General features: G+C 37.0%; 1 protein-coding gene across 2 annotated transcripts in view; it reads left to right on the forward strand.

Moving 5' to 3' along the window:
* The window catches only part of PIBF1 (progesterone immunomodulatory binding factor 1), a 194,604-nt gene that overhangs the window by 172,571 nt on the left and 3,313 nt on the right, over window positions 1-18,720 (forward strand). For both annotated transcript variants that reach the window (XM_058548291.1, XM_058548290.1), the window contains one exon: window positions 7,702-7,875. In XM_058548291.1, the coding sequence (XP_058404274.1) occupies window positions 7,702-7,875 (174 nt within the window). The remainder of the gene's footprint in view (window positions 1-7,701; window positions 7,876-18,720) is intronic.

Raw genomic sequence — 18,720 nt, forward strand, 5'->3', positions numbered from 1 at the left:
TGTGGTACATACGATAATGATATTTTGTTTTTGTTTTTTAATCTTTGTTAAAAATCTCTACTGAAGTATTTACAAGTAAAATGATCTGAGGTCTGAAGTCTGCTTCAAAATGTTTTGAAAAAACTGGTAAAGAAATAGATAAAACAGGGCCGGCCCCGTGGCTTAGCAGTTGAGTGCGCGCACTCCGCTGCTGGTAGCCTGGGTTCGGATCCCGGGTGCGCACTGACACACCGCTTCTCCGGCCACGCTGAGGCCGCGTCCCACATACAGCAACTAGAAGGATGTGCAGCTATGACATACAACTATCTACTGGGGCTTTGGGGGAAAAAAAAAAGGAGGAGGATTGGCAATAGATGTTAGCTCAGAGCCGGTCTTCCTCAGCAAAAAGAGGAGGATTAGCATGGATGTTAGCTCAGGGCTGATCGTCCTCACAAAAAAAAAAGAGAAATAGATAAAACGATGTTGACAAAACAATCTGACAGTTCCTCAAACAATTAATGACCCAGTAATTCCACTCCTAGGTATATTCCCAGGAGAAATGAAAACATGTCCACACAAAAACTTGTGCATGAATGTTTATAGCAGCATTATTCACAACAACCAAAAGGTGGAAACAAGCCAAATGTGCATCGGCTGATGAATGGATACACAAAATGTAGTATAGCCAAACAGTGGAATATTATTCGGCCACAAAAATGAAGTACTGATACATGTTACAACATGGATGAGCCTTGAAAATGTTAACCTAAGTGGAAAAAGCCAGTCACGATAGATCACATATTATATGATTCCATTCATATGAAATGTCTAGAATAGGGAAACCTACAGAGGCAGAAAGTAGATTAGTGGTTGCTTAGGACTGGGAAGTTGAGGGTAAGGGAGTAAATCACTCCTATCCAGAGGAATAATTCCTAAAGGAGTCAGGGTTTCTTTTTGAGGTGATAAAAAAGTTTTAAAATTGACTATGGTAATGGTTGTACATATCTGTAACTATTCTAAAAACCATTGAATTATACACTTTAAATGGATGACTGTGTGGAATGTGCGTTATATCTCAATAAAGCTGTTTTAAAGAACAATATTGGCTGGGGGGCTGACCCGGTGGCTTCGCAGTTAAGTGCGCGCGCTCCGCTACTGGCGGCCCGGGTTTGGATCCCGGACGCGCACCGACTCACTGCTTCTCTGGCCATGCTGAGGCCGCGTCCCACATACAGCAACTAGAAGAATGTGCAACTATGACCTACAACTATCTACTGGGGCTTTGGGGGACAAAAAAAAAAAAAAAAAGGAGAAGGATTGGCAATAGATGTTAGCTCAGAGCCGGTCTTCCTCAGCAAAAAGAGGAAGATTAGCATGGATGTTAGCTCAGGGCTGATCTTCCTGACAAAAAAAAAAAAAAAACCAATATTGGCAAAATGTTGATCATTGTTAGTTGGACAGTGGAAACTGGGGGCTCCATATGCTATGCTCTCTTCTCTTTATATCTTTGAAAATTTCTATAATAAAATGTTTTTTAAATACTCCTTTAGATGAAGTTTAAATATCCAAAATACGTATGTACTGGATTTAAAACAAGGTTGGTTTTTACCTTGTGTTACCTCAAGCGGGAGAGATGCACGGAATTATCTGACTTGTTAGTCGTGGTACATTGTTATTCCTATGTAAAAGCACTTACATTTCACCTCCAGTGGAGCACATAGTTTGCATTATACTTGTCAGAGCTATTTTCATCAAGAAATGCCATCTATGTGTCCCCTTGCCAACATCTTTGCAGAGTTTACAACTTTCAGCAATTTATTGGCATCAACTATGCAATACTGTTAAGCAGCTGCTCTGCAGTTGAGCTGTTTTAATATGCCACCACTCTATGCAAATAGTTTGTATTAAATGGCCAAGATATGTGCTTTTGGATTCAAGAGAGCGATTTATTTGTTTTAAAGAGGTTATTTGTATAGTAACATTCATCATCACAATTATCTGAAAGTTTCTTAAGAATGCCCTTGCCCTTAACTCTTTGATTTTGAAGAAGTTATTATATTGCAATGTGGTTTTTATTATTTTGTCTTTTTTTTAAATAATTTTATTTATTTATTTATTTTCCCCCAAAGCCTCAGTAGATAGTTGTATGTCATAGTTGCACATCCTTCTAGTTGCTGTACGTGGGACGCGGCCTCAGCATGGCCAGAGAAGCGGTGCATCGGTGCACGCCCGGGATCCGAACCTGGGCCACCAGCAGCGGAGCGTGCGCACTTAACTGCTAAGCCATGGGGCCGGCCATATTATTTTGTTTTATTTTAGTTTTATCCTAAGTTTCAGTTGTATGATCAGATGCAATTCTACATTTGTTAATTTTAACGAATGGTTCATTTCATTCTTAAAGTAATTTTCTTATGTATTTGATATACTAGAATTATAACATATGTACTGTTGGCTTTTTGAAAATCAGTATAAAAGCATATCAGAATTAATGAATATTATTATAAATCAGACTGTGTTATAGAATAATATTTAAAGATCTCAAACAATTGATAAAAGGAAAAGAGGATTAGGGCATGGCACTTTTGCAGTATTTGAATTTTACAATGAACAAGTAGTGCTTCTATAACTTTAAAAAACAGAAATTTAAAAAACATTTTGAGAAATGGCTTTCTAAATTAATGGAGCATTTGCCAGGAGTAGGCTAGAAGTGCCGAAATGAAGGGGCTCCAGATTAGGACACTCCACATTCTGTTTTTGGAGAAGAGAGCCTACTTTCTGCCTCAGGACCCTAGAGTGAAGCCTGCCAGACAGATTTTCCTGTCCACATACACAGAGACTGTACTCAGCTGTCTCATTCAGATGAATGGCTCGTAACAGCAGAAAGAAAACATTTAATCTGGTCCTTCCTTCATAAATTGGAACACACACCAAAGACCATCAGAAACTGGAAGAAAATTAATAGCACAAAAGGGAAAAAAATCACAATGAACAGAGAAACTGACCCCCTTCTCCAGAGAAAAAAAATTCAGCAGAAAAGTACCGACAAAATATTGTAATTAGTTTCTTCTGAAAGATTTGAGAAGTTGTATTTCCATAAAATAAGAAACAGTGAACAAAAAAAAGTTTGTGATACTCTCAGAAGTTGCTAATGTCAAAATCATGAAGTTATTAGAAATAAAAATGCTAGTAGAAGGATGCGAGGAAAAGCCAACGCTCTCTCTTAAAACTTAGAAAAAGGTAAAAAGATGGAAATTAACAGAGAAAAGCTAAACAATATAGAAGATTCCAGAGAGAAAGAAAATACCTACAAAGAAATAAGAATCAGTTTGGCATCATAGTTCTCGGAAATTTGACTTTAGAAAACAGAAGTAATACTATCAAAGTTCTGAAGGAAATACTTCAGAACTTTCTTCCACAATGCCCTCTCTCAGGAAATTACTAGATTGTATGCCATCAAGTAACAAAAAGAGAGAGAGAGAGAGATAAGAAATAGTGGAACTTGCCAAAATGTGCAATAAAAAGAAATTTCAGAATAACAACTGTGCATCAGTCTTAAAAAGTCAGTACAAAATTGATCCCAGCAAACAGCATGATTAAAAAGCTAGATAATCTTAGGTAATATGAAAAAAAGCATATATTGTTTCCATAAATGTGAAAATTAAAAGCAGGAACTCTAAGAAGAGGAGGGGGAAAATCTCTAAGAAAGTCAAGGTCCAAATAGGAACCTAAGTAAATGGCATTATTTTGAGCAATAGATGCAATGTAAGAAAGAGAATCAGTTGAACTTGATACTTGAAACATTCTCCTTTAAACATCAGAGATTCCTTTTCTGTGGATCTAATCACACTCTGCTCTGCAGTGAACAGTATTTTATAAATCATTAAACAGTAGTACAAATAACCCTACTAACCAATCAGAACAGGAAGTTATAGAACAGAGGAAAGCGGAATCAAAAGCTAGGGAAATAAAATGCAAAAATCAAGTCCAAACAAGAACAGCAGAATCTTAAATAGGAGATGGAGCCAGCAGTCAGGAGCCGGACAAGAACATGGTAAGAACCAAACCAGGTTAGGAACAAACCAGATTCCAAGATGACTTCATCTTACCAAAGGATTCCATTTTGTAGTGACAAATATGTTTTCTAGCTCTTATATTTTATGTTGGTTTGTTTTTGTTTGTTTTGTCAGTTTGTGAATTGAGATCTTGTGAATCATGACAATTTATTTCATTGTAATAGTAACACCAATTAGGGCATGACAATTTATGCCAAAAATGTAGGTGAAAAATATATTAAAATATTTTCATGATTAGGAAGACTCAACATCTTAAAAAGCCAGTTCTTTGTAAGTTTTTTTTTAATGCAACATAATCCCACCCCTATACCTAAGACTATAGCTGAAAAAATACCTCAGTTATTAAACATTAAAACAGTGTGACATAGGTGCATGAATATACAAACCACTGGAGTAGAGTTTAAAAGTCCAGAAATCTTATACTTATGGAAGTATAGTATGTGATAAAGAGAGCATCTCAAATCAGTGAGGAAAAAATCATCTCTTCACTACATAATGTTGTTATTACAGAGTATCCATAGGGGGAAAAATGCTGAATCCACGCCTTTCACCATAAGCCAGGATAAACTTCAAACAGATCAAAGATCTAAATGTTGGAAAAAGAAAAGAAAAAGAAATCATAAAAGTAACTTGAAGAAAATGGAGCAAGAAAAACATGGAAAAGTCCATAAAATTAAAGATTGATATATTCCGCTACGTCAGAATGAGAAAGTTCTGCAGAGCAAAAAAACAAAACAAAAAGTGTAAACAAAGTCAAATAAAAGATAAACAAGGGAAATAAACTGCCATTCATATTACAAAGGGCTAAAATCTTTAACATATAACGAGCTCCTTCAAATAGATAAGAAAATGACCAATCACCTAGTGGAAAAATGGGCCAAGGATATCAACAGAAAAGGAAATACCCTTAAATATATGACAAGCTACTCAACCTCACAATAGAAAAAAAGCAAAATAAACATACCCAAACATTTATCAGACTGGCAAAAATCCAAAAAGTAGCACAGGCATACATTTTATTGATTAGGAAACTGAAGCTCGGGCCGGCCCTGTGGCTTAGCGGTTAAGTGCACGCGCTCCGCTACTGGCGGCCCAGGTTCAGATCCCGGGCGCGCACTGACGCACCGCTTCTCTGGCCATGCTGAGGCCGCGTCCCACATACAGCAACTAGAAGGATGTGCAACTATGACATACAACTATCTACTGGGGCTTTGGGGGGAAAAAAAGGAGGAGGATTGGCAATAGATGTTAGCTCGGAGCCAGTCTTGCTCGGCAAAAAAAAAAAAGAAAAAGGAGGATTAGCATGGATGTTAGCCCAGGGCTGACCTTCCTCACAAAAAAACAACAACAAAAAAAAGGAAACTGAAGCTCATTGAACCAGAGTAGATTGCTTAAGTTTACACAATTAATAATAGAGTTAGGAATAGATGTATCTTTGACTTCTAACCTAATACTAAAACATTGCCACTACTTGTGCTTGAACTTTTTGTGTGTTCAGTATATGATGGTATTGTGGATACTATTTGATGTTAAAATGGAATTTTCTTTGTTCAGATTTACCATTGATATAAAAGGGATCATCTATATGATCCAACATGATAAAACTGAACAAAATTGTTCTACATATTATCTTGGTATCCGTTGTAGCTATATTATCCTAATAGGAATTTTACAGAATTTTGTTGCTTTTAAAGTGTTCTTTGTCTGGATTTCAGACACCATGCTAACATTGTTTAATGCTATCAGAAGAACAAAAGTCGTACTGTGACAACACCCTAAGTTGGGGTGATCCTAGCCTGGATAAAGCAAAGACATGTGAATTTTCCTTCTGTCTCCTGACCAGCATCGGGGATGATCTGTCTCCTATAACTGCTCCTATACCAGCAGCAGAGGGAAGCCAAAAAGAAACAGTATTATGGCCTCTTCTGGGGCACCTAGGAACCAAAGCCCTCTGCCTAGTACACCTGAAACTCCTTCTGTTTCTCTGTCCTCATCCTCAGTGTCCTCTCCTCTGTCCTTCCCCCAGCAAGTGTGATCTCCTTTACCTTATTTATCTGTAAAATAGTGGTAGGTTGTGTTAGAGATAATTTTTTCCTCTTATTTTATCTTCATGCAAAGATACAAATGGCTAGTAAAAAGAGGTTCTTTCAGTAGAAAGTTTTCTTTTGATAGGCTGAAAGACCATCATCTCCTCTTTCCCTTCTACTTCTCATGGTTAAGTAGACCAGGAGCTGAAATCTACCATAACACCAGACATGTTTAACATTAAATCAATGATTATATACTTCACTATAGGGGACCATATAAATGAAATAACATAATTGAGCAAAAAGAGCCCTCAAAAGGCTCAAATAATAATATATCAGATTGACAGTGTCTGAAGGTGTACACATTCTCATGTGCATTGGCCAAGCCAACCCCTGTACTACAGAAGGGAGAAAGAAGATTCTGGCACCATTTCTTCCAGCTACTCTCTTGGCCCTAAGATTTATTAAGGCTCTGTGGCTTAAACTCACTAGCTCTGTTTTAAAATACCCACTCAAGCTAGATGGTTCTAAATAGAACTAATGACAGCCAGAAAAAAAAGGCCTGTAGGAACTTGCTCTGACACAGAGCTTATGTCTATAAACAGATTAGTAGAAAGGAGCAGAACATCTTTCTATCGTCATAACTTTTGTGTCTTGGCGTGAAGATGAAATAAAATAACAGGAAAAAATTACCTCCAACACTGCCTACCAGTGTTCTACAGATAATAAGGTAAAGGAGAGTTTAGTCTGTCCTCTCTCCATATACTTGTATTTGATTAAATCAATTTAGTGATTAGTCATAAATATCCACTAATTAGTGTTAGATGCTAAAGGTTTGACTATGGGGAAAAATAAAAGACAAAATAGACTTGGAAGAGGGAACAAGTGAAAATTTTGGTCTGAGTTCTTTCAGAAGTTCAGCATAATTAATTCTTAGTTCAAATGGCAACTGATAAAGCCAACTCCAGTTTTCATTTGTAAAAGAATAAGGAATAATGTGGTTGAAGAAATCCTGAAGCTATATTAAACTTACTGTTTGAACTGCTGATTAGTAGGCAAGAAAAAAATTTTGGACTCTTTTTCCCTACCATTGGAAATGAGAAGTTTAAGAGTAGAAGAGAAAAAGTTAAGTGCCTAAATAACCTACTCAACAAAAATGTGTAGAAAAACTTCAGTGGAAAGTAGCTATGCCAGTTGTTCCCAAATTCGTCTGTCCATTAGGATCACCTGGAGATCTTTAAAAAATTCTAAAGCCAAGGCCACATCTCAGCCCAGTTATCTCACAACCCCTGGGAATGGGACACAGGCATCAGTAGTTTTTGAAGCTCCGCAGGAGATTCCAGTGTGCAGAAAAATTGGGGGGAACCACTAGACTATGGAATGATATATTTATAATTTGTCATACTAAAAGTATTAATGACTATGAGATTCATGTGCGTCATTATGGTTGTTAGTTGTTGTTCATATATGTTGTTTTCGCAATTTTCCTCATTCGTATAGAGTAATTGCTTCAAATGTTTCTTCCACTTTAAGAATAAGAATAAATGTTTTAACATCAATCATTATTAGTCTGCTTGCTAAAATTGTACTTGCCATTTTCTTCTATTTTCATACATCAACAGGAATTGGCAGCAATGAAACAGATTCTCACTAATATGCGTAGTAAGCGTTCTGAGGACAGGTTACTTCTTACTAAGATGGAATCAAAAAATGCGACAGAAAATCAGAAATCAAAGACTTCAAATGTGCCTAGAGAACATGAAGACAATATATTTATACCGAAACCAACACTCTTTGTAAGTACAATAAAAATTAACTTAGAATTTTAATATCTCTGATTTTCACTAAATATATTTTACTTAAATTTCTCTCCTCTCATTCATATTGGTTTTAAACTAATTTTTATAATTTCATGAAAGAGCCTTGAAAGATCTGTATTAATCCCTTTTCTAAATGTATATATTACAATCTTACAGCTGTAACAGGGTTTTATATTTCTAGTTAACATATTGGACTTGCCCAGAAATTAGCTTTAATCTAACACGTCGTCCATTCCAATCTCCCTAATTATGGAGGAATCAGAAAGACATTTTGTATAATTTTTTAATTTACATAAGAATAAAAAGGATGCAAAATATCATCTGCCTCCACTTATTTGTAAAATAGTATATTTTGCTCTGAGTGTCCTCATAAAGTAAAAAACCAATCATTAACATAACTGAAATGCATTATTAGGTAGAAATATATATGCACAGAAATTAGTCAAAGAACAAGAAATTAGAAAAATCTGGATTAAAAGTAGAGAAAATAAATTAGGAAATATTCAAAATGATGTTTTAACAAATAAGAATAAAAAAGCAACAGAATCAAATGGGAACATTATTGAATATTTCATTTTACTTCAACATGGTTTCCCATCTATGCTTTCATTTCTCAGAAGAAACATAGTTTTTACCATCTGAACATAGAGACTCAAAACCAGATATTCTCCATGATATTCCGATTCAGTGAGTCCCCAGAATCTTAATTTTTTTAAACTCTCTAAATGATTATAATAATCAGTGAAATATGGGAGCTTCTGATCCAAGCGATTTCATTATACATTTAGATAATGCTACTCAAGATCAATGAAATGTAAGAGATTGCTTGATGATTACATAGTTCGACTTCCTTTTTTTAAAAAAATGACACAGAGGGCCGGCCCCGTGGCTTATCGGTTAAGTGCGCGCGCTCTGCTGCTGGCGGCCCCGGGTCGGACCTCGGGCGCGCACTGACACACCGCTTCTCCGGCCATGCTGAGGCCGCGTCCCACATAAAGCAACTAGAAGGATGTGCAACTATGACATACAACTATCTACTGGGGCTTTGGGGGGATCAAAAATAAATAAATAAAATCTTTTTTAAAAAAAAAATGACACAGAGTTACAATCTAGATGAAATAAAGGATAGTTATTATAAGGATCCATGTGGCAGTACTGGAGACTGAGCTGACAGAATGGAGAAAACACGAAGCCTGAATTGACCAGCCTGGATACAAGGATTTAGATTTCTGCAGCTGAGTCCATGGATCTTTTCCTCTAGTGGTACATCAGCTTCTCTTTGTTTCTCTTCTCTTTTCTGCTTACTCATAGTTTCCACTTCCTCATCATCTTGCTCCCAGCCACTTTTCTTGAGACATATTTCCATGCATCCTTCTGGCACCTACTCTCTTATAACCTAGTTGTCCCTGTATTTTCCAAAAGCAAGAATCTAATTGGCTCAGTTCATCCTTGTTGGGTGATATTGCTTGTTAAGGCTATTAGCCAGTCTTCTGAATGGCTGCCCTTGCTGGTGAACAGGGTTCTCATGGTACCAAGTAAAGTTACCTAGGGCTGTTTGTTCGGAAGGACCATGGCTGGGCAAGCTTTTCTCAGAAGGTGGTCTGAGATTATGACAGACACTACGATATGTCTATTGTATTATAATCTACAGGGAGAGAGCAGACTGAACACATAGATGTTAATAGAAAAAGTAGGCTCAGATGAAAGCCACAAGATACAGCCAAATACTTAAAGCCTGTCACACTATCTGATCCGCTTTTCTGACCCTTCTCTGTTCCAAGCAATGAACTATTCCGTCTGACCCTGACCGTCTACATTTCTGACTTTAGCTGGGTAACCTGATTCTGATATCCTGAAATCCTGACTGTAACCAGTACAGAAGTGACAGTAAGATTTCTCTGGTACCCCAAGATAAGGTTATGCAGTGAGAGTAAAATTAAGAAGATTCAAAATATAAAGTATTAATTGGGTAGTTTGTATTTCCTTCTTTTTGCTTATCTGTACTTTCTGGTTTTTTTCTACAATAAACTGTATTTCTTTTATAATAAGGAGAAATTTTTCAAAAGAGGTGTGAGCTCAGCTATATCCTAATGAAAACTGAGAGTTGATACTGTAAACCAGTCAAATCAAGACTGTGCTAATAATGCAGAATTAGTAATGTGAACTGACTGAGTCACCTGGGGCAAGGCGTTTAACCCTCAGAGCTAGTTCTTATCTGTAAAATTAGGAGGAAGATTATATGAAATGAGGTCTGGACTTCTTTTATATTAACATGTTATGATTCTCTTAAGGCATCATAATTTTTACAGTTAATATTTTCAATTTTCCATAACAATATTTTTCTTATATCTTCTCTGATCTTGTTAATAAGGAATTTATGATGCAAATATTTGAAAATAAGATCTAATCATTTTATAATCTTATGTTTTTATAGCTAAAATGGAAACATTTCTAGTTTACTTCCAGATCCTTTGGCTGAAATTATTTGCTGTTGGTATTTTTCCCTGATATTAAATTCAATGCTGGAGGGAAGGATGGATGCATGTTTGTGTATGCATTGAAAATACGAGGAAAACACACAAAACTACTATTAACTGGGCAGTGGGGTAGAGGTAGAGCTGTGATGTAGAGGACAAGGAGAAATAAGCGCTTGAGATATTTCTCTTTATGTGCCTTTATATTCATATGAACATTTTGCAGTGCTTGTGTGATATTGATATATGAAGACCATCCCAAAAGGTGCATTTTATAGACAAGCTCTGACCATTGAAGTCACAGATGTGGCAGAGTTGTTTTTCAGGCATTTAAGGCACTGACAAAGACAGATTGAACCACAGAATGTAAGTGCTTTCAGGACAGAAGCTGTGTTCCCATTGCATTGCACAGCACATGAACAAAGCAGAAACTCAATAAATATCTGCTAACTGAGGATTTAGGGGAAAAAAACAGTTATTTGTCTCCCCAGTTTAGTTGTCTTCTTACCTGTTAAAACTCTAACCTGGGTGGGGAACTTTCCTGTTAAACTAAATTATAGGGAGAAGGAAAGCAAGAACTCCCAAGACTATGGTTAGTGCTGCTTCTGCAACAAGCAGCACCACTCAGTCTCTTCCATTCAGAAACACCCGGTATTCCCACTAATCATCTACTTTCTCTCTCAGGGTAGCTTTTAGCTGTGCTAGCCCTATTTTCTAGCCTACCCGTCTCCTTCCTAGAAAAAACTGGAGCTATTCTAATCCTCTTTGGAGCAACTTCCCTCTTTCCTTCCAGAGCAGCATGGGACTATCTTTTGCTAGTTTTTCTACTGTCATCCTTTTCCAAAATACCATTTATACTCAGGATTCATATTATTGTCACTATTTTCTCAATACTTTCTTTAAAATGCAGATGTTAACAGCGCCGTTCTGGGGCCGGCCCCGTAGCATAGCGGTTAAGTGTGCATGCTCCGCTGCTGGCGGCCTGGGTTCGGATCCCGGGTGCACACTGCGGCACAGCTTGTCAGGCCATGCTGTGGCGGAGTCCCATCTAAAGTGGAGGAAGATGGGCACAGATGTTAGCCCAGGGCCAGTCTTCCTCAGCAAAAAGAGGAGGATTGGCATGGGTGTTGGTTCAGGGCTGAGCTTCCTCACCAAAAAAAAAAAAAAAACACAGCACTGCTCGTAGTCTTTTCTCCAAGTAGATTGTAAACATTAAAACAAGCCTAAAGAGCCTTAGGCTGCAAGTAGGGTAGAGAACATAATAAGAATGTGCAGCACCAGCACGCAGTGTGTGAAGTATCTGCATTACTCTGAGTTTATGGCAGGGTCCAGGTCTTGGCCTATACTGGTTATCTCACGGCTAGCATATGTTGGGTGGGTAAATTAGTTTATGTAATTAATACATAAATGGTTATGTGAACCACATGATTCCCTAGAAGTGATTTAGAAGACTACATGTGGTCATCTGGAAGAAAAAAAATTTTTCAAATAAGTACAATCAATTCAACGAGTGTGCAGTGACTACATGCAAGGACCTGTGCTAAACATTATATAATATCTTTTCATTAAGATACAGAGTCAGCTTTAAAGATGCTTCTTCTCCAGGATCAAGGATAAGTAAATAATAATAGTATAAGGAGAAATTGGATGGACTGCTTTAAAGGAAATACAAACTGCTGTGGAACTTCAAAGAAAGAATAGATACTGTGATGTTGATGGGCTCCAGGAAAAAGAAAGTATTTGAGGTTGACCTTGAAGAATGTCTAGGGTTTTGACAGGTGACAATGAGGGTTAGAGACTGAGAAATTCCAAGGGCAGAGAAAGTACAATATTCACAAAATATTTTCTAACTTATGCTCCTTCTCATTATTTGAGAATAAGATATCTAATGTGTATTTTCTATATCTAGACTTTGTTCCTTTCTTACTACATTCTTATGTCTAACTTTAGTCATTTCACCACTCATTAACACCTTCCCTGAGGACAAAAGGGAAATACAAGTAGATAGGACACACCTAGAGTAGTCAAATTTATAGAGGCACAAAGTAGAACAGCAGTTGCCAAGGACTCAGAGGAATGGGGAGTTAGTGTTTAATGGGTGCAGTTTCACTTATGCAAGATGAGAAGAGTTCTGTGGATGGATGGTGGTGATGGTAGCACAACAATGTGAATGTACTTAATGCCACTGAACCGTACACTTAAAAATGGTTAAGGTGGTAAATTTTATATTATGTGTATTTTACCACAATTTTTAAAATTTTTTTAAGTAGGTAGATTATGAAAACAGTTTTTCACATTATTTGTGAGGAAAAGTTGATAATTTCATCAAAAATGTAATTTAGCAGTTATTTGTAATATAGTAATATAGTGAATACAATGGGATGTGTTAAGATAAGTATACAGGATGCCCCACTGGAGTTGTATTACCATAGGGTCATGTCCTACCTCTGTGCCTCCAACATTTTTCATATCATAGCACACATAGAAAAGTATAATATTAGTATGGCACACCAGGGTGAATGAACTTTGCTAGTAGATTGAAGGGGCTCCAGCCATCTCTCGAGGCTAAGGGATCAATAGCTTATCATGCCCGGAACACTTTCTTGTCACATTTGTTTGGAAGTTCTGGTCTCACTTTTTAATGTGGAATCTAGATTTATCTCACCAAAGTATGCTCAGATCTCAAAATATCCAGCTATATATATTTACATTTTAAAAAATAATTTTTCAATGCAACCGCCTCCTGATGTAATTTAGCTGGTAAGCTAAATCAGAAGTAAGGAATTTCTGGGGCTGGCCCTGTAGCTTAGCAGTTAAGTGCGTACACTCCGCTGCTGGCAGCCCAGGTTCGGATCCCGGGCGCACACCGATGCACCGCTTCTCAGGCCATGCTGAGGCCACGTCCCACATACAGCAACTAGAAGGATGTGTAGCTATGACATACAACTATCTACTGGGGCTTTGAGGAAAAAAATAAATTAATTAATTTAAAAACAAAAAGAAATAAGGAATTTCTTCATGAGCATGAGAGCAGGCAGTGAGGGTTGAATGATCTCAGGCCGTCTCTCATTTAGTTGGTGGGAAAGCCAGGTCAGCTATCCTAGACTCACTTCAGTTGGGCCCTGCCTGTAAGGACTCAGAGGTATTTATTTCTTTGATTCCCAGCTTACATCTTTTTTGGAAAACAAAGTAATTATATCTACTAGACTTGGTCTTTCTTTTTCTTGGGAAAATGGCACTGGCTGAATACTAGTATTCTTAATTTCTGGCTCTTTTTCTAGATCCCAGGAATAATCCACCAGGCTTAACTATGTCTGCATTTATCAGTCATCATTCTTTTTCATTTTAACATACTGTCTCAATATGTTATTATCCCCAAGTTGTATATTAATGTTTTAGTTGGCTGCTTTTGGATGACACATAGGTGCCTATCTTATCAGTGATTTATCTCCAAAATCACATTGTAACAGAGTAAATTACTTTCGGTAGGTTTCCAGTTAATCCTGTCGTTTGCTTTTACCACAGCCCTCTGAGCTCTTTCCTAAATCTGGTATACAGTTTACTTTAGGGCCTATTAACACTCTAGTAGTAATCCAAGGTTTTCATTAATTTGTACTGTTTCTTTATAAAATTACAAATATAATTAACCTAAACCAGCACATAAAAATTAAAGCAGTGTTCCCAATATAAAAGGTCACTTTTAAGTAATTTGTATGTCTAATGTTAACAATATGTGTGTGTATATATATACACACACATATATATGAAAAAGATTTCATATAATGGAGCCTATGAGAGTCTTAAATTTAAAAAAAAGAAAAGAAATGTGAAATAGTCAGAAAATAAGGGCCCTCCTCAGTTAAAAGATTAACTATGTTAATAAGTAAAGAGGCATAACAAAATTTGTTATATAAAGGACCATCTTATTGGTATGAAGGATAAATAGCCTTAATAAGATAGTAATAGAAAAGAAACACTACTGTTTAAGTAGGTAAAAGAATGGAATTACCAAAATGAAAAGCAGTTGATTATGTATCTGAATCCTTTATTGTGCCCACTTTAACAGTCATCTATCAGGAGTCAGCAAATTTTTCTTTAAAGGGCAAGACAGTAAATATTTTAGGCTTTGTGAGCCACATGCAGTCTCTGCTGCATATTGTTTGTTTGTTTTTACCTTTTTTTAAAAAAAGGCCAAGTTCATGCTTAGCAGGCAATACAAAAACAGACCATAGACCATAGTTTGCCAGTCTATGATCTATCTTATGCTAGTTGCTCAGTACTGATCCAGAATTGGTAAAGGCTTAGAAACTTCCAGTGTCTGGAACTTAGGGCTGTCACTAGCGGAGAGTACCTTACTGACAAAATATCTAGAAATGAAGAATATACCTCTCATGAGAATCAGAAATCAACTTTCCAGAATTACTGTTACCTACATGGAATTTGTTTGAATTTTGGTAATGATTAGACATAGATACTGATGTAGATGAGAAATCACTGTGATATTCAATCCTAATGTAATTAACAAATAACCTAAATTTCAGACGGTGATATGACTGAGGGCAGAAGTTTACCAATACAAAGATTGAACATATCAGTGAATTTGAGTTCATACAGCACAATATGCTATTTCCTTGTCTTACTGGTTATGATCATTTCCCCTCAATAATTGCAATGTCACTTAGAATCATAAATACTGCCCACCATACTAATGAAGAGTGATGTTGCCTGATGAGTTGGAGCCATGTTATTACATTATTGGAGTGGCACTTTCTTTCACATTGCATAGGGGAAACTCGTGAATATAGACTCTCGGAGACTTGATGTCCAGACTTAAAGAGAACTGAGCAGCTTCTGTCATAGCAGACCCAAACAACATTCATTCATTTATTCAAAAAAATGTTTATTTGAGCACCTACTTTGTGCCAAGCACTGTTCTAGACAATAAGAATATAAAAATTCCTGCCTCCATGAAGCTTACATTCTTGGATAGAGATAGACTGTAAACTAACAAACAAAAAAATAAATTGTATGGGAAGTGGAAACATGACAAATGCTATGGAGAAAAATAAAACAGGGACGAAGGTGAGGAGTAGGGAAGGATGGCCTCCCTGGGAAGGTGACACTCAAGTAAAGACCTGAAGGAAGTAGGAGCACATGCTCAAGATTTTTGAGCAGCTGGATTTTGCTAGAACTCTTCTTTCTCTTAATACTAAGGAAATTTTAAATGACAGCATACTCAGGTGAAAATAGATTCTTATGGAAACTTGCTTTGCTTCTAAATACATAAAAAATTAGATCCTGTTGCTTTTTTCATTTTTCCTATTTAGATAGAATGCAAAATATATAATAAAATAATGTAACTGTTTTTAACAGCAAAATCCAAGTAGCTAACATTGGAAACAATACACTTTTTCAGTATTGCTACCATTTCTTAAAACCTTTTTTTAAAGGCTCTTGGTTTTTTGGTTTGTTTGTTTTTTACTGTGATAAAAAACACATAATGTAGAATTTACCATCTTACTCATTCTTAAGTGTGCAGTTTAGTGGCGGTGAGTATATTCATATTGTGATCTTTAGAAATTTTTCATCTGGGCCGGCCCCGTGGCTTAGCGGTTAAGTGCACGCGCTCCGCTACTGGCGGCCCGAGTTCAGATCCCGGGCGCGCACAGACGCACTGCTTCTCCGGCCATGCTGAGGCCGCATCCCACATACAGCAACTAGAAGGATGTGCAACTATGACATACAACTATCTACTGGGGCTTTGGGAAAAAAATAAATAAATAAATAAAATTTTAAAAAAAAAAAAGAAGAAGAAATTTTTCATCTTGCAAAACTGGAACTGTATACCCATTAAACAACAACTCCCCTTTCCCTCCTACCCCTCACCTCTCACCCCCTCCCCCAGCCCCTGGCAACCCACCATTTTCCTTTCCATTTCTATGAGTTTGACCACTTTAAATACCTCATATAAGTAGAATCATACAGTATTTATCTTTTTGTGACTGGCTTATTTCACTTAGCATAATGTCCTCAAGGTTCTTCCATGTTGTATCTCAAAACATTTTGGGATTCCTCTTATGGAATTTTCTTTTGATTCTTTGGCACATTCTTTTGAAAGTATTCGTTTATTTAAGCCTTATTCCAGGCCATAGGGCCCCTGCCCTTGAGTGCCCCAGAGTCTAATAATGGAAACTATGTATCACATAATACAGTATGATAAATACTAAATAGGAGGCAAGTGCAGAATACTGTGAGAGTCACGTTGATATTCTCAGACTTGAACAGCAGCAAAGAAAGATGAATTAGAGGAATGGAAGGAAAGAGGCAACAGACTTTAGTATTAATTCAGACAGAAATTAAAAAGTTGGTGGAAGAGAACGAAGTGGCAGCTGTAGGGGTAAATTGGAGGGAGTGAGAAGCACCCCTACAGGAGAAAGAAGGAGGGAAGACGAAAGAATACGTGCTAACCAATTGAAAGTAGAGTGAGGGAGGCGTATAAGGGAGCCGGAAGAGCCGTCATACCTTACTTCACAAACACGCCTCTCAATTGCTTTGCATATTTGCCTCTTGGAGACATGAAAAATGAGATTTTATAGTATGAGATTTGAAAATTAAGTGCTTCCAAATATTAGTTATGATAAAATGTGAATAGCACCACAGAAAATTATTTTAAAATTTAGTCATCGAACTTTATTTTGAATTATAAAGTCAGAAAAAATTCTAAGATAGCTGTTTTACACTTACAAACTGAAGTTTAGGCTAAGAATATTAATTGGATATTCAAAAATCTAATATCCAATTGTATCCAATGTCAAAATTGTGGATAATATAGGGATCAGCCACTAAATACTCTCATTAATATATAAAGCATTTCGATTAAAAAATGACAATAGAAATAAATTTATTCTTTTAACGTTTATTGAACATTATAACTTCTCTTGAGGAATGCAGTTTATTGAGTGGCTGATTCAAGTAAACAGTTGTAATACTTATACAGAAAGTTATTATGAGAGGCTTTAAGTTCTTTTTTGTATTTTTGAGGTCACATTGGTTTATAACATTATCTAAATTTCAGTGTACATTATTATATTTCGACTTTTCTATAGACTGCATCATGTTCACCACCAAAAGTCTAGTTGTGAAGGCTTTAGATTTTTGAAAGGAACACCAAAAGAAGTCGTGAGGTATCAGAGCAGGCTTCCTAGAGGAGGTGACTTTTGAGCTGAGTCCTGAAAAACAAATAGGAGTGAGCTCTTCAGCCAGAGAGCACATCAAATGGGAAATACTCTTCAGACTTAGCATTTACTCAAGGCTAAGTGCTTTTTCATACATTATCTCATTTTATCCTCTCAACAACACTCTGATGTAGATTCTGTGTCAGTCAAAGTCCTTTTGGGAAACAGGTATCGCATTCTGAAGAGGCTGTTTGCAAGCGTGTGGAAACCAACAAGTGATGATGAACATTTCAGGACTAGTAACTGCGAAGCTATAACCACCCCTAGATTTCAAGGGGCAAGGGGAGGGATTGGAGCCTTCTTATGGAAACTTTGGTTTTTTTCTAGAAGAATTTAGCCACTACAAACCGTGGTCAGGCAGAGAAGGAGCTGGGGAATAAATATCCCAACTTTCTTTCTTCTCCCACCTACAAGCCCACTGTGCATCCCATTGACTGAACCTAATCAGAAACCAGAAAACAGCCTGCTGGGGCGCAGAGTAGGATGGAGAGTAGATCTGAAGGACAGAACATCCAGCACAGTATTCTTTATTCTCCCCATATTACTTACGAGGTAACTGAGAAGTCATCAAGTTGCCCAAGTTCACTGTTAAATGTCCAGAGCCTGTTTCATTGCAGAGCCTGTTGTTTAACCGCTGTGCTGTGCTCCAGCTACAGAAAACAAAGGACGTATGGCATTGAGTACCTACTGCGTGCCAGACACTTTACTGTATGCTGAAGATACAACACAAAATAAATACTATAACTTACTTAGGGAGGAGAAGAGTCGGTGTCTTTAGGGATGTCTTCTACTGCTAGTTCAGCAGCTTAAGCCAATTGTTCTGTCTCTCAGATAGAGGCCTGGAGATGAACGTTTCAGGGCTAGTATGTGGCCCTTTGAAGTCATCAAGGACCTAGGTTCCTTCTGCCTTTCTCTTCAACCATCCTTGGTTTGTGGCTTCTGTCCTCAGAATCACAGTATGGTTGCTGTAGCCTCACGCATTACATCTGCATTTTAAGCAGGAAGCAAGAGGAAATGGGGAAAATACTGTCTCCCTTTCTAAAAGCATTTTCTCGCAAGTTCTACCCAACATCTTCTATTTATATCCCATTGGCCAGAACTTAGTCACATGG

This window comes from Diceros bicornis, chromosome 9, assembly GCF_020826845.1.
Source record: "Diceros bicornis minor isolate mBicDic1 chromosome 9, mDicBic1.mat.cur, whole genome shotgun sequence".
NCBI lineage: Eukaryota > Metazoa > Chordata > Mammalia > Perissodactyla > Rhinocerotidae > Diceros > Diceros bicornis.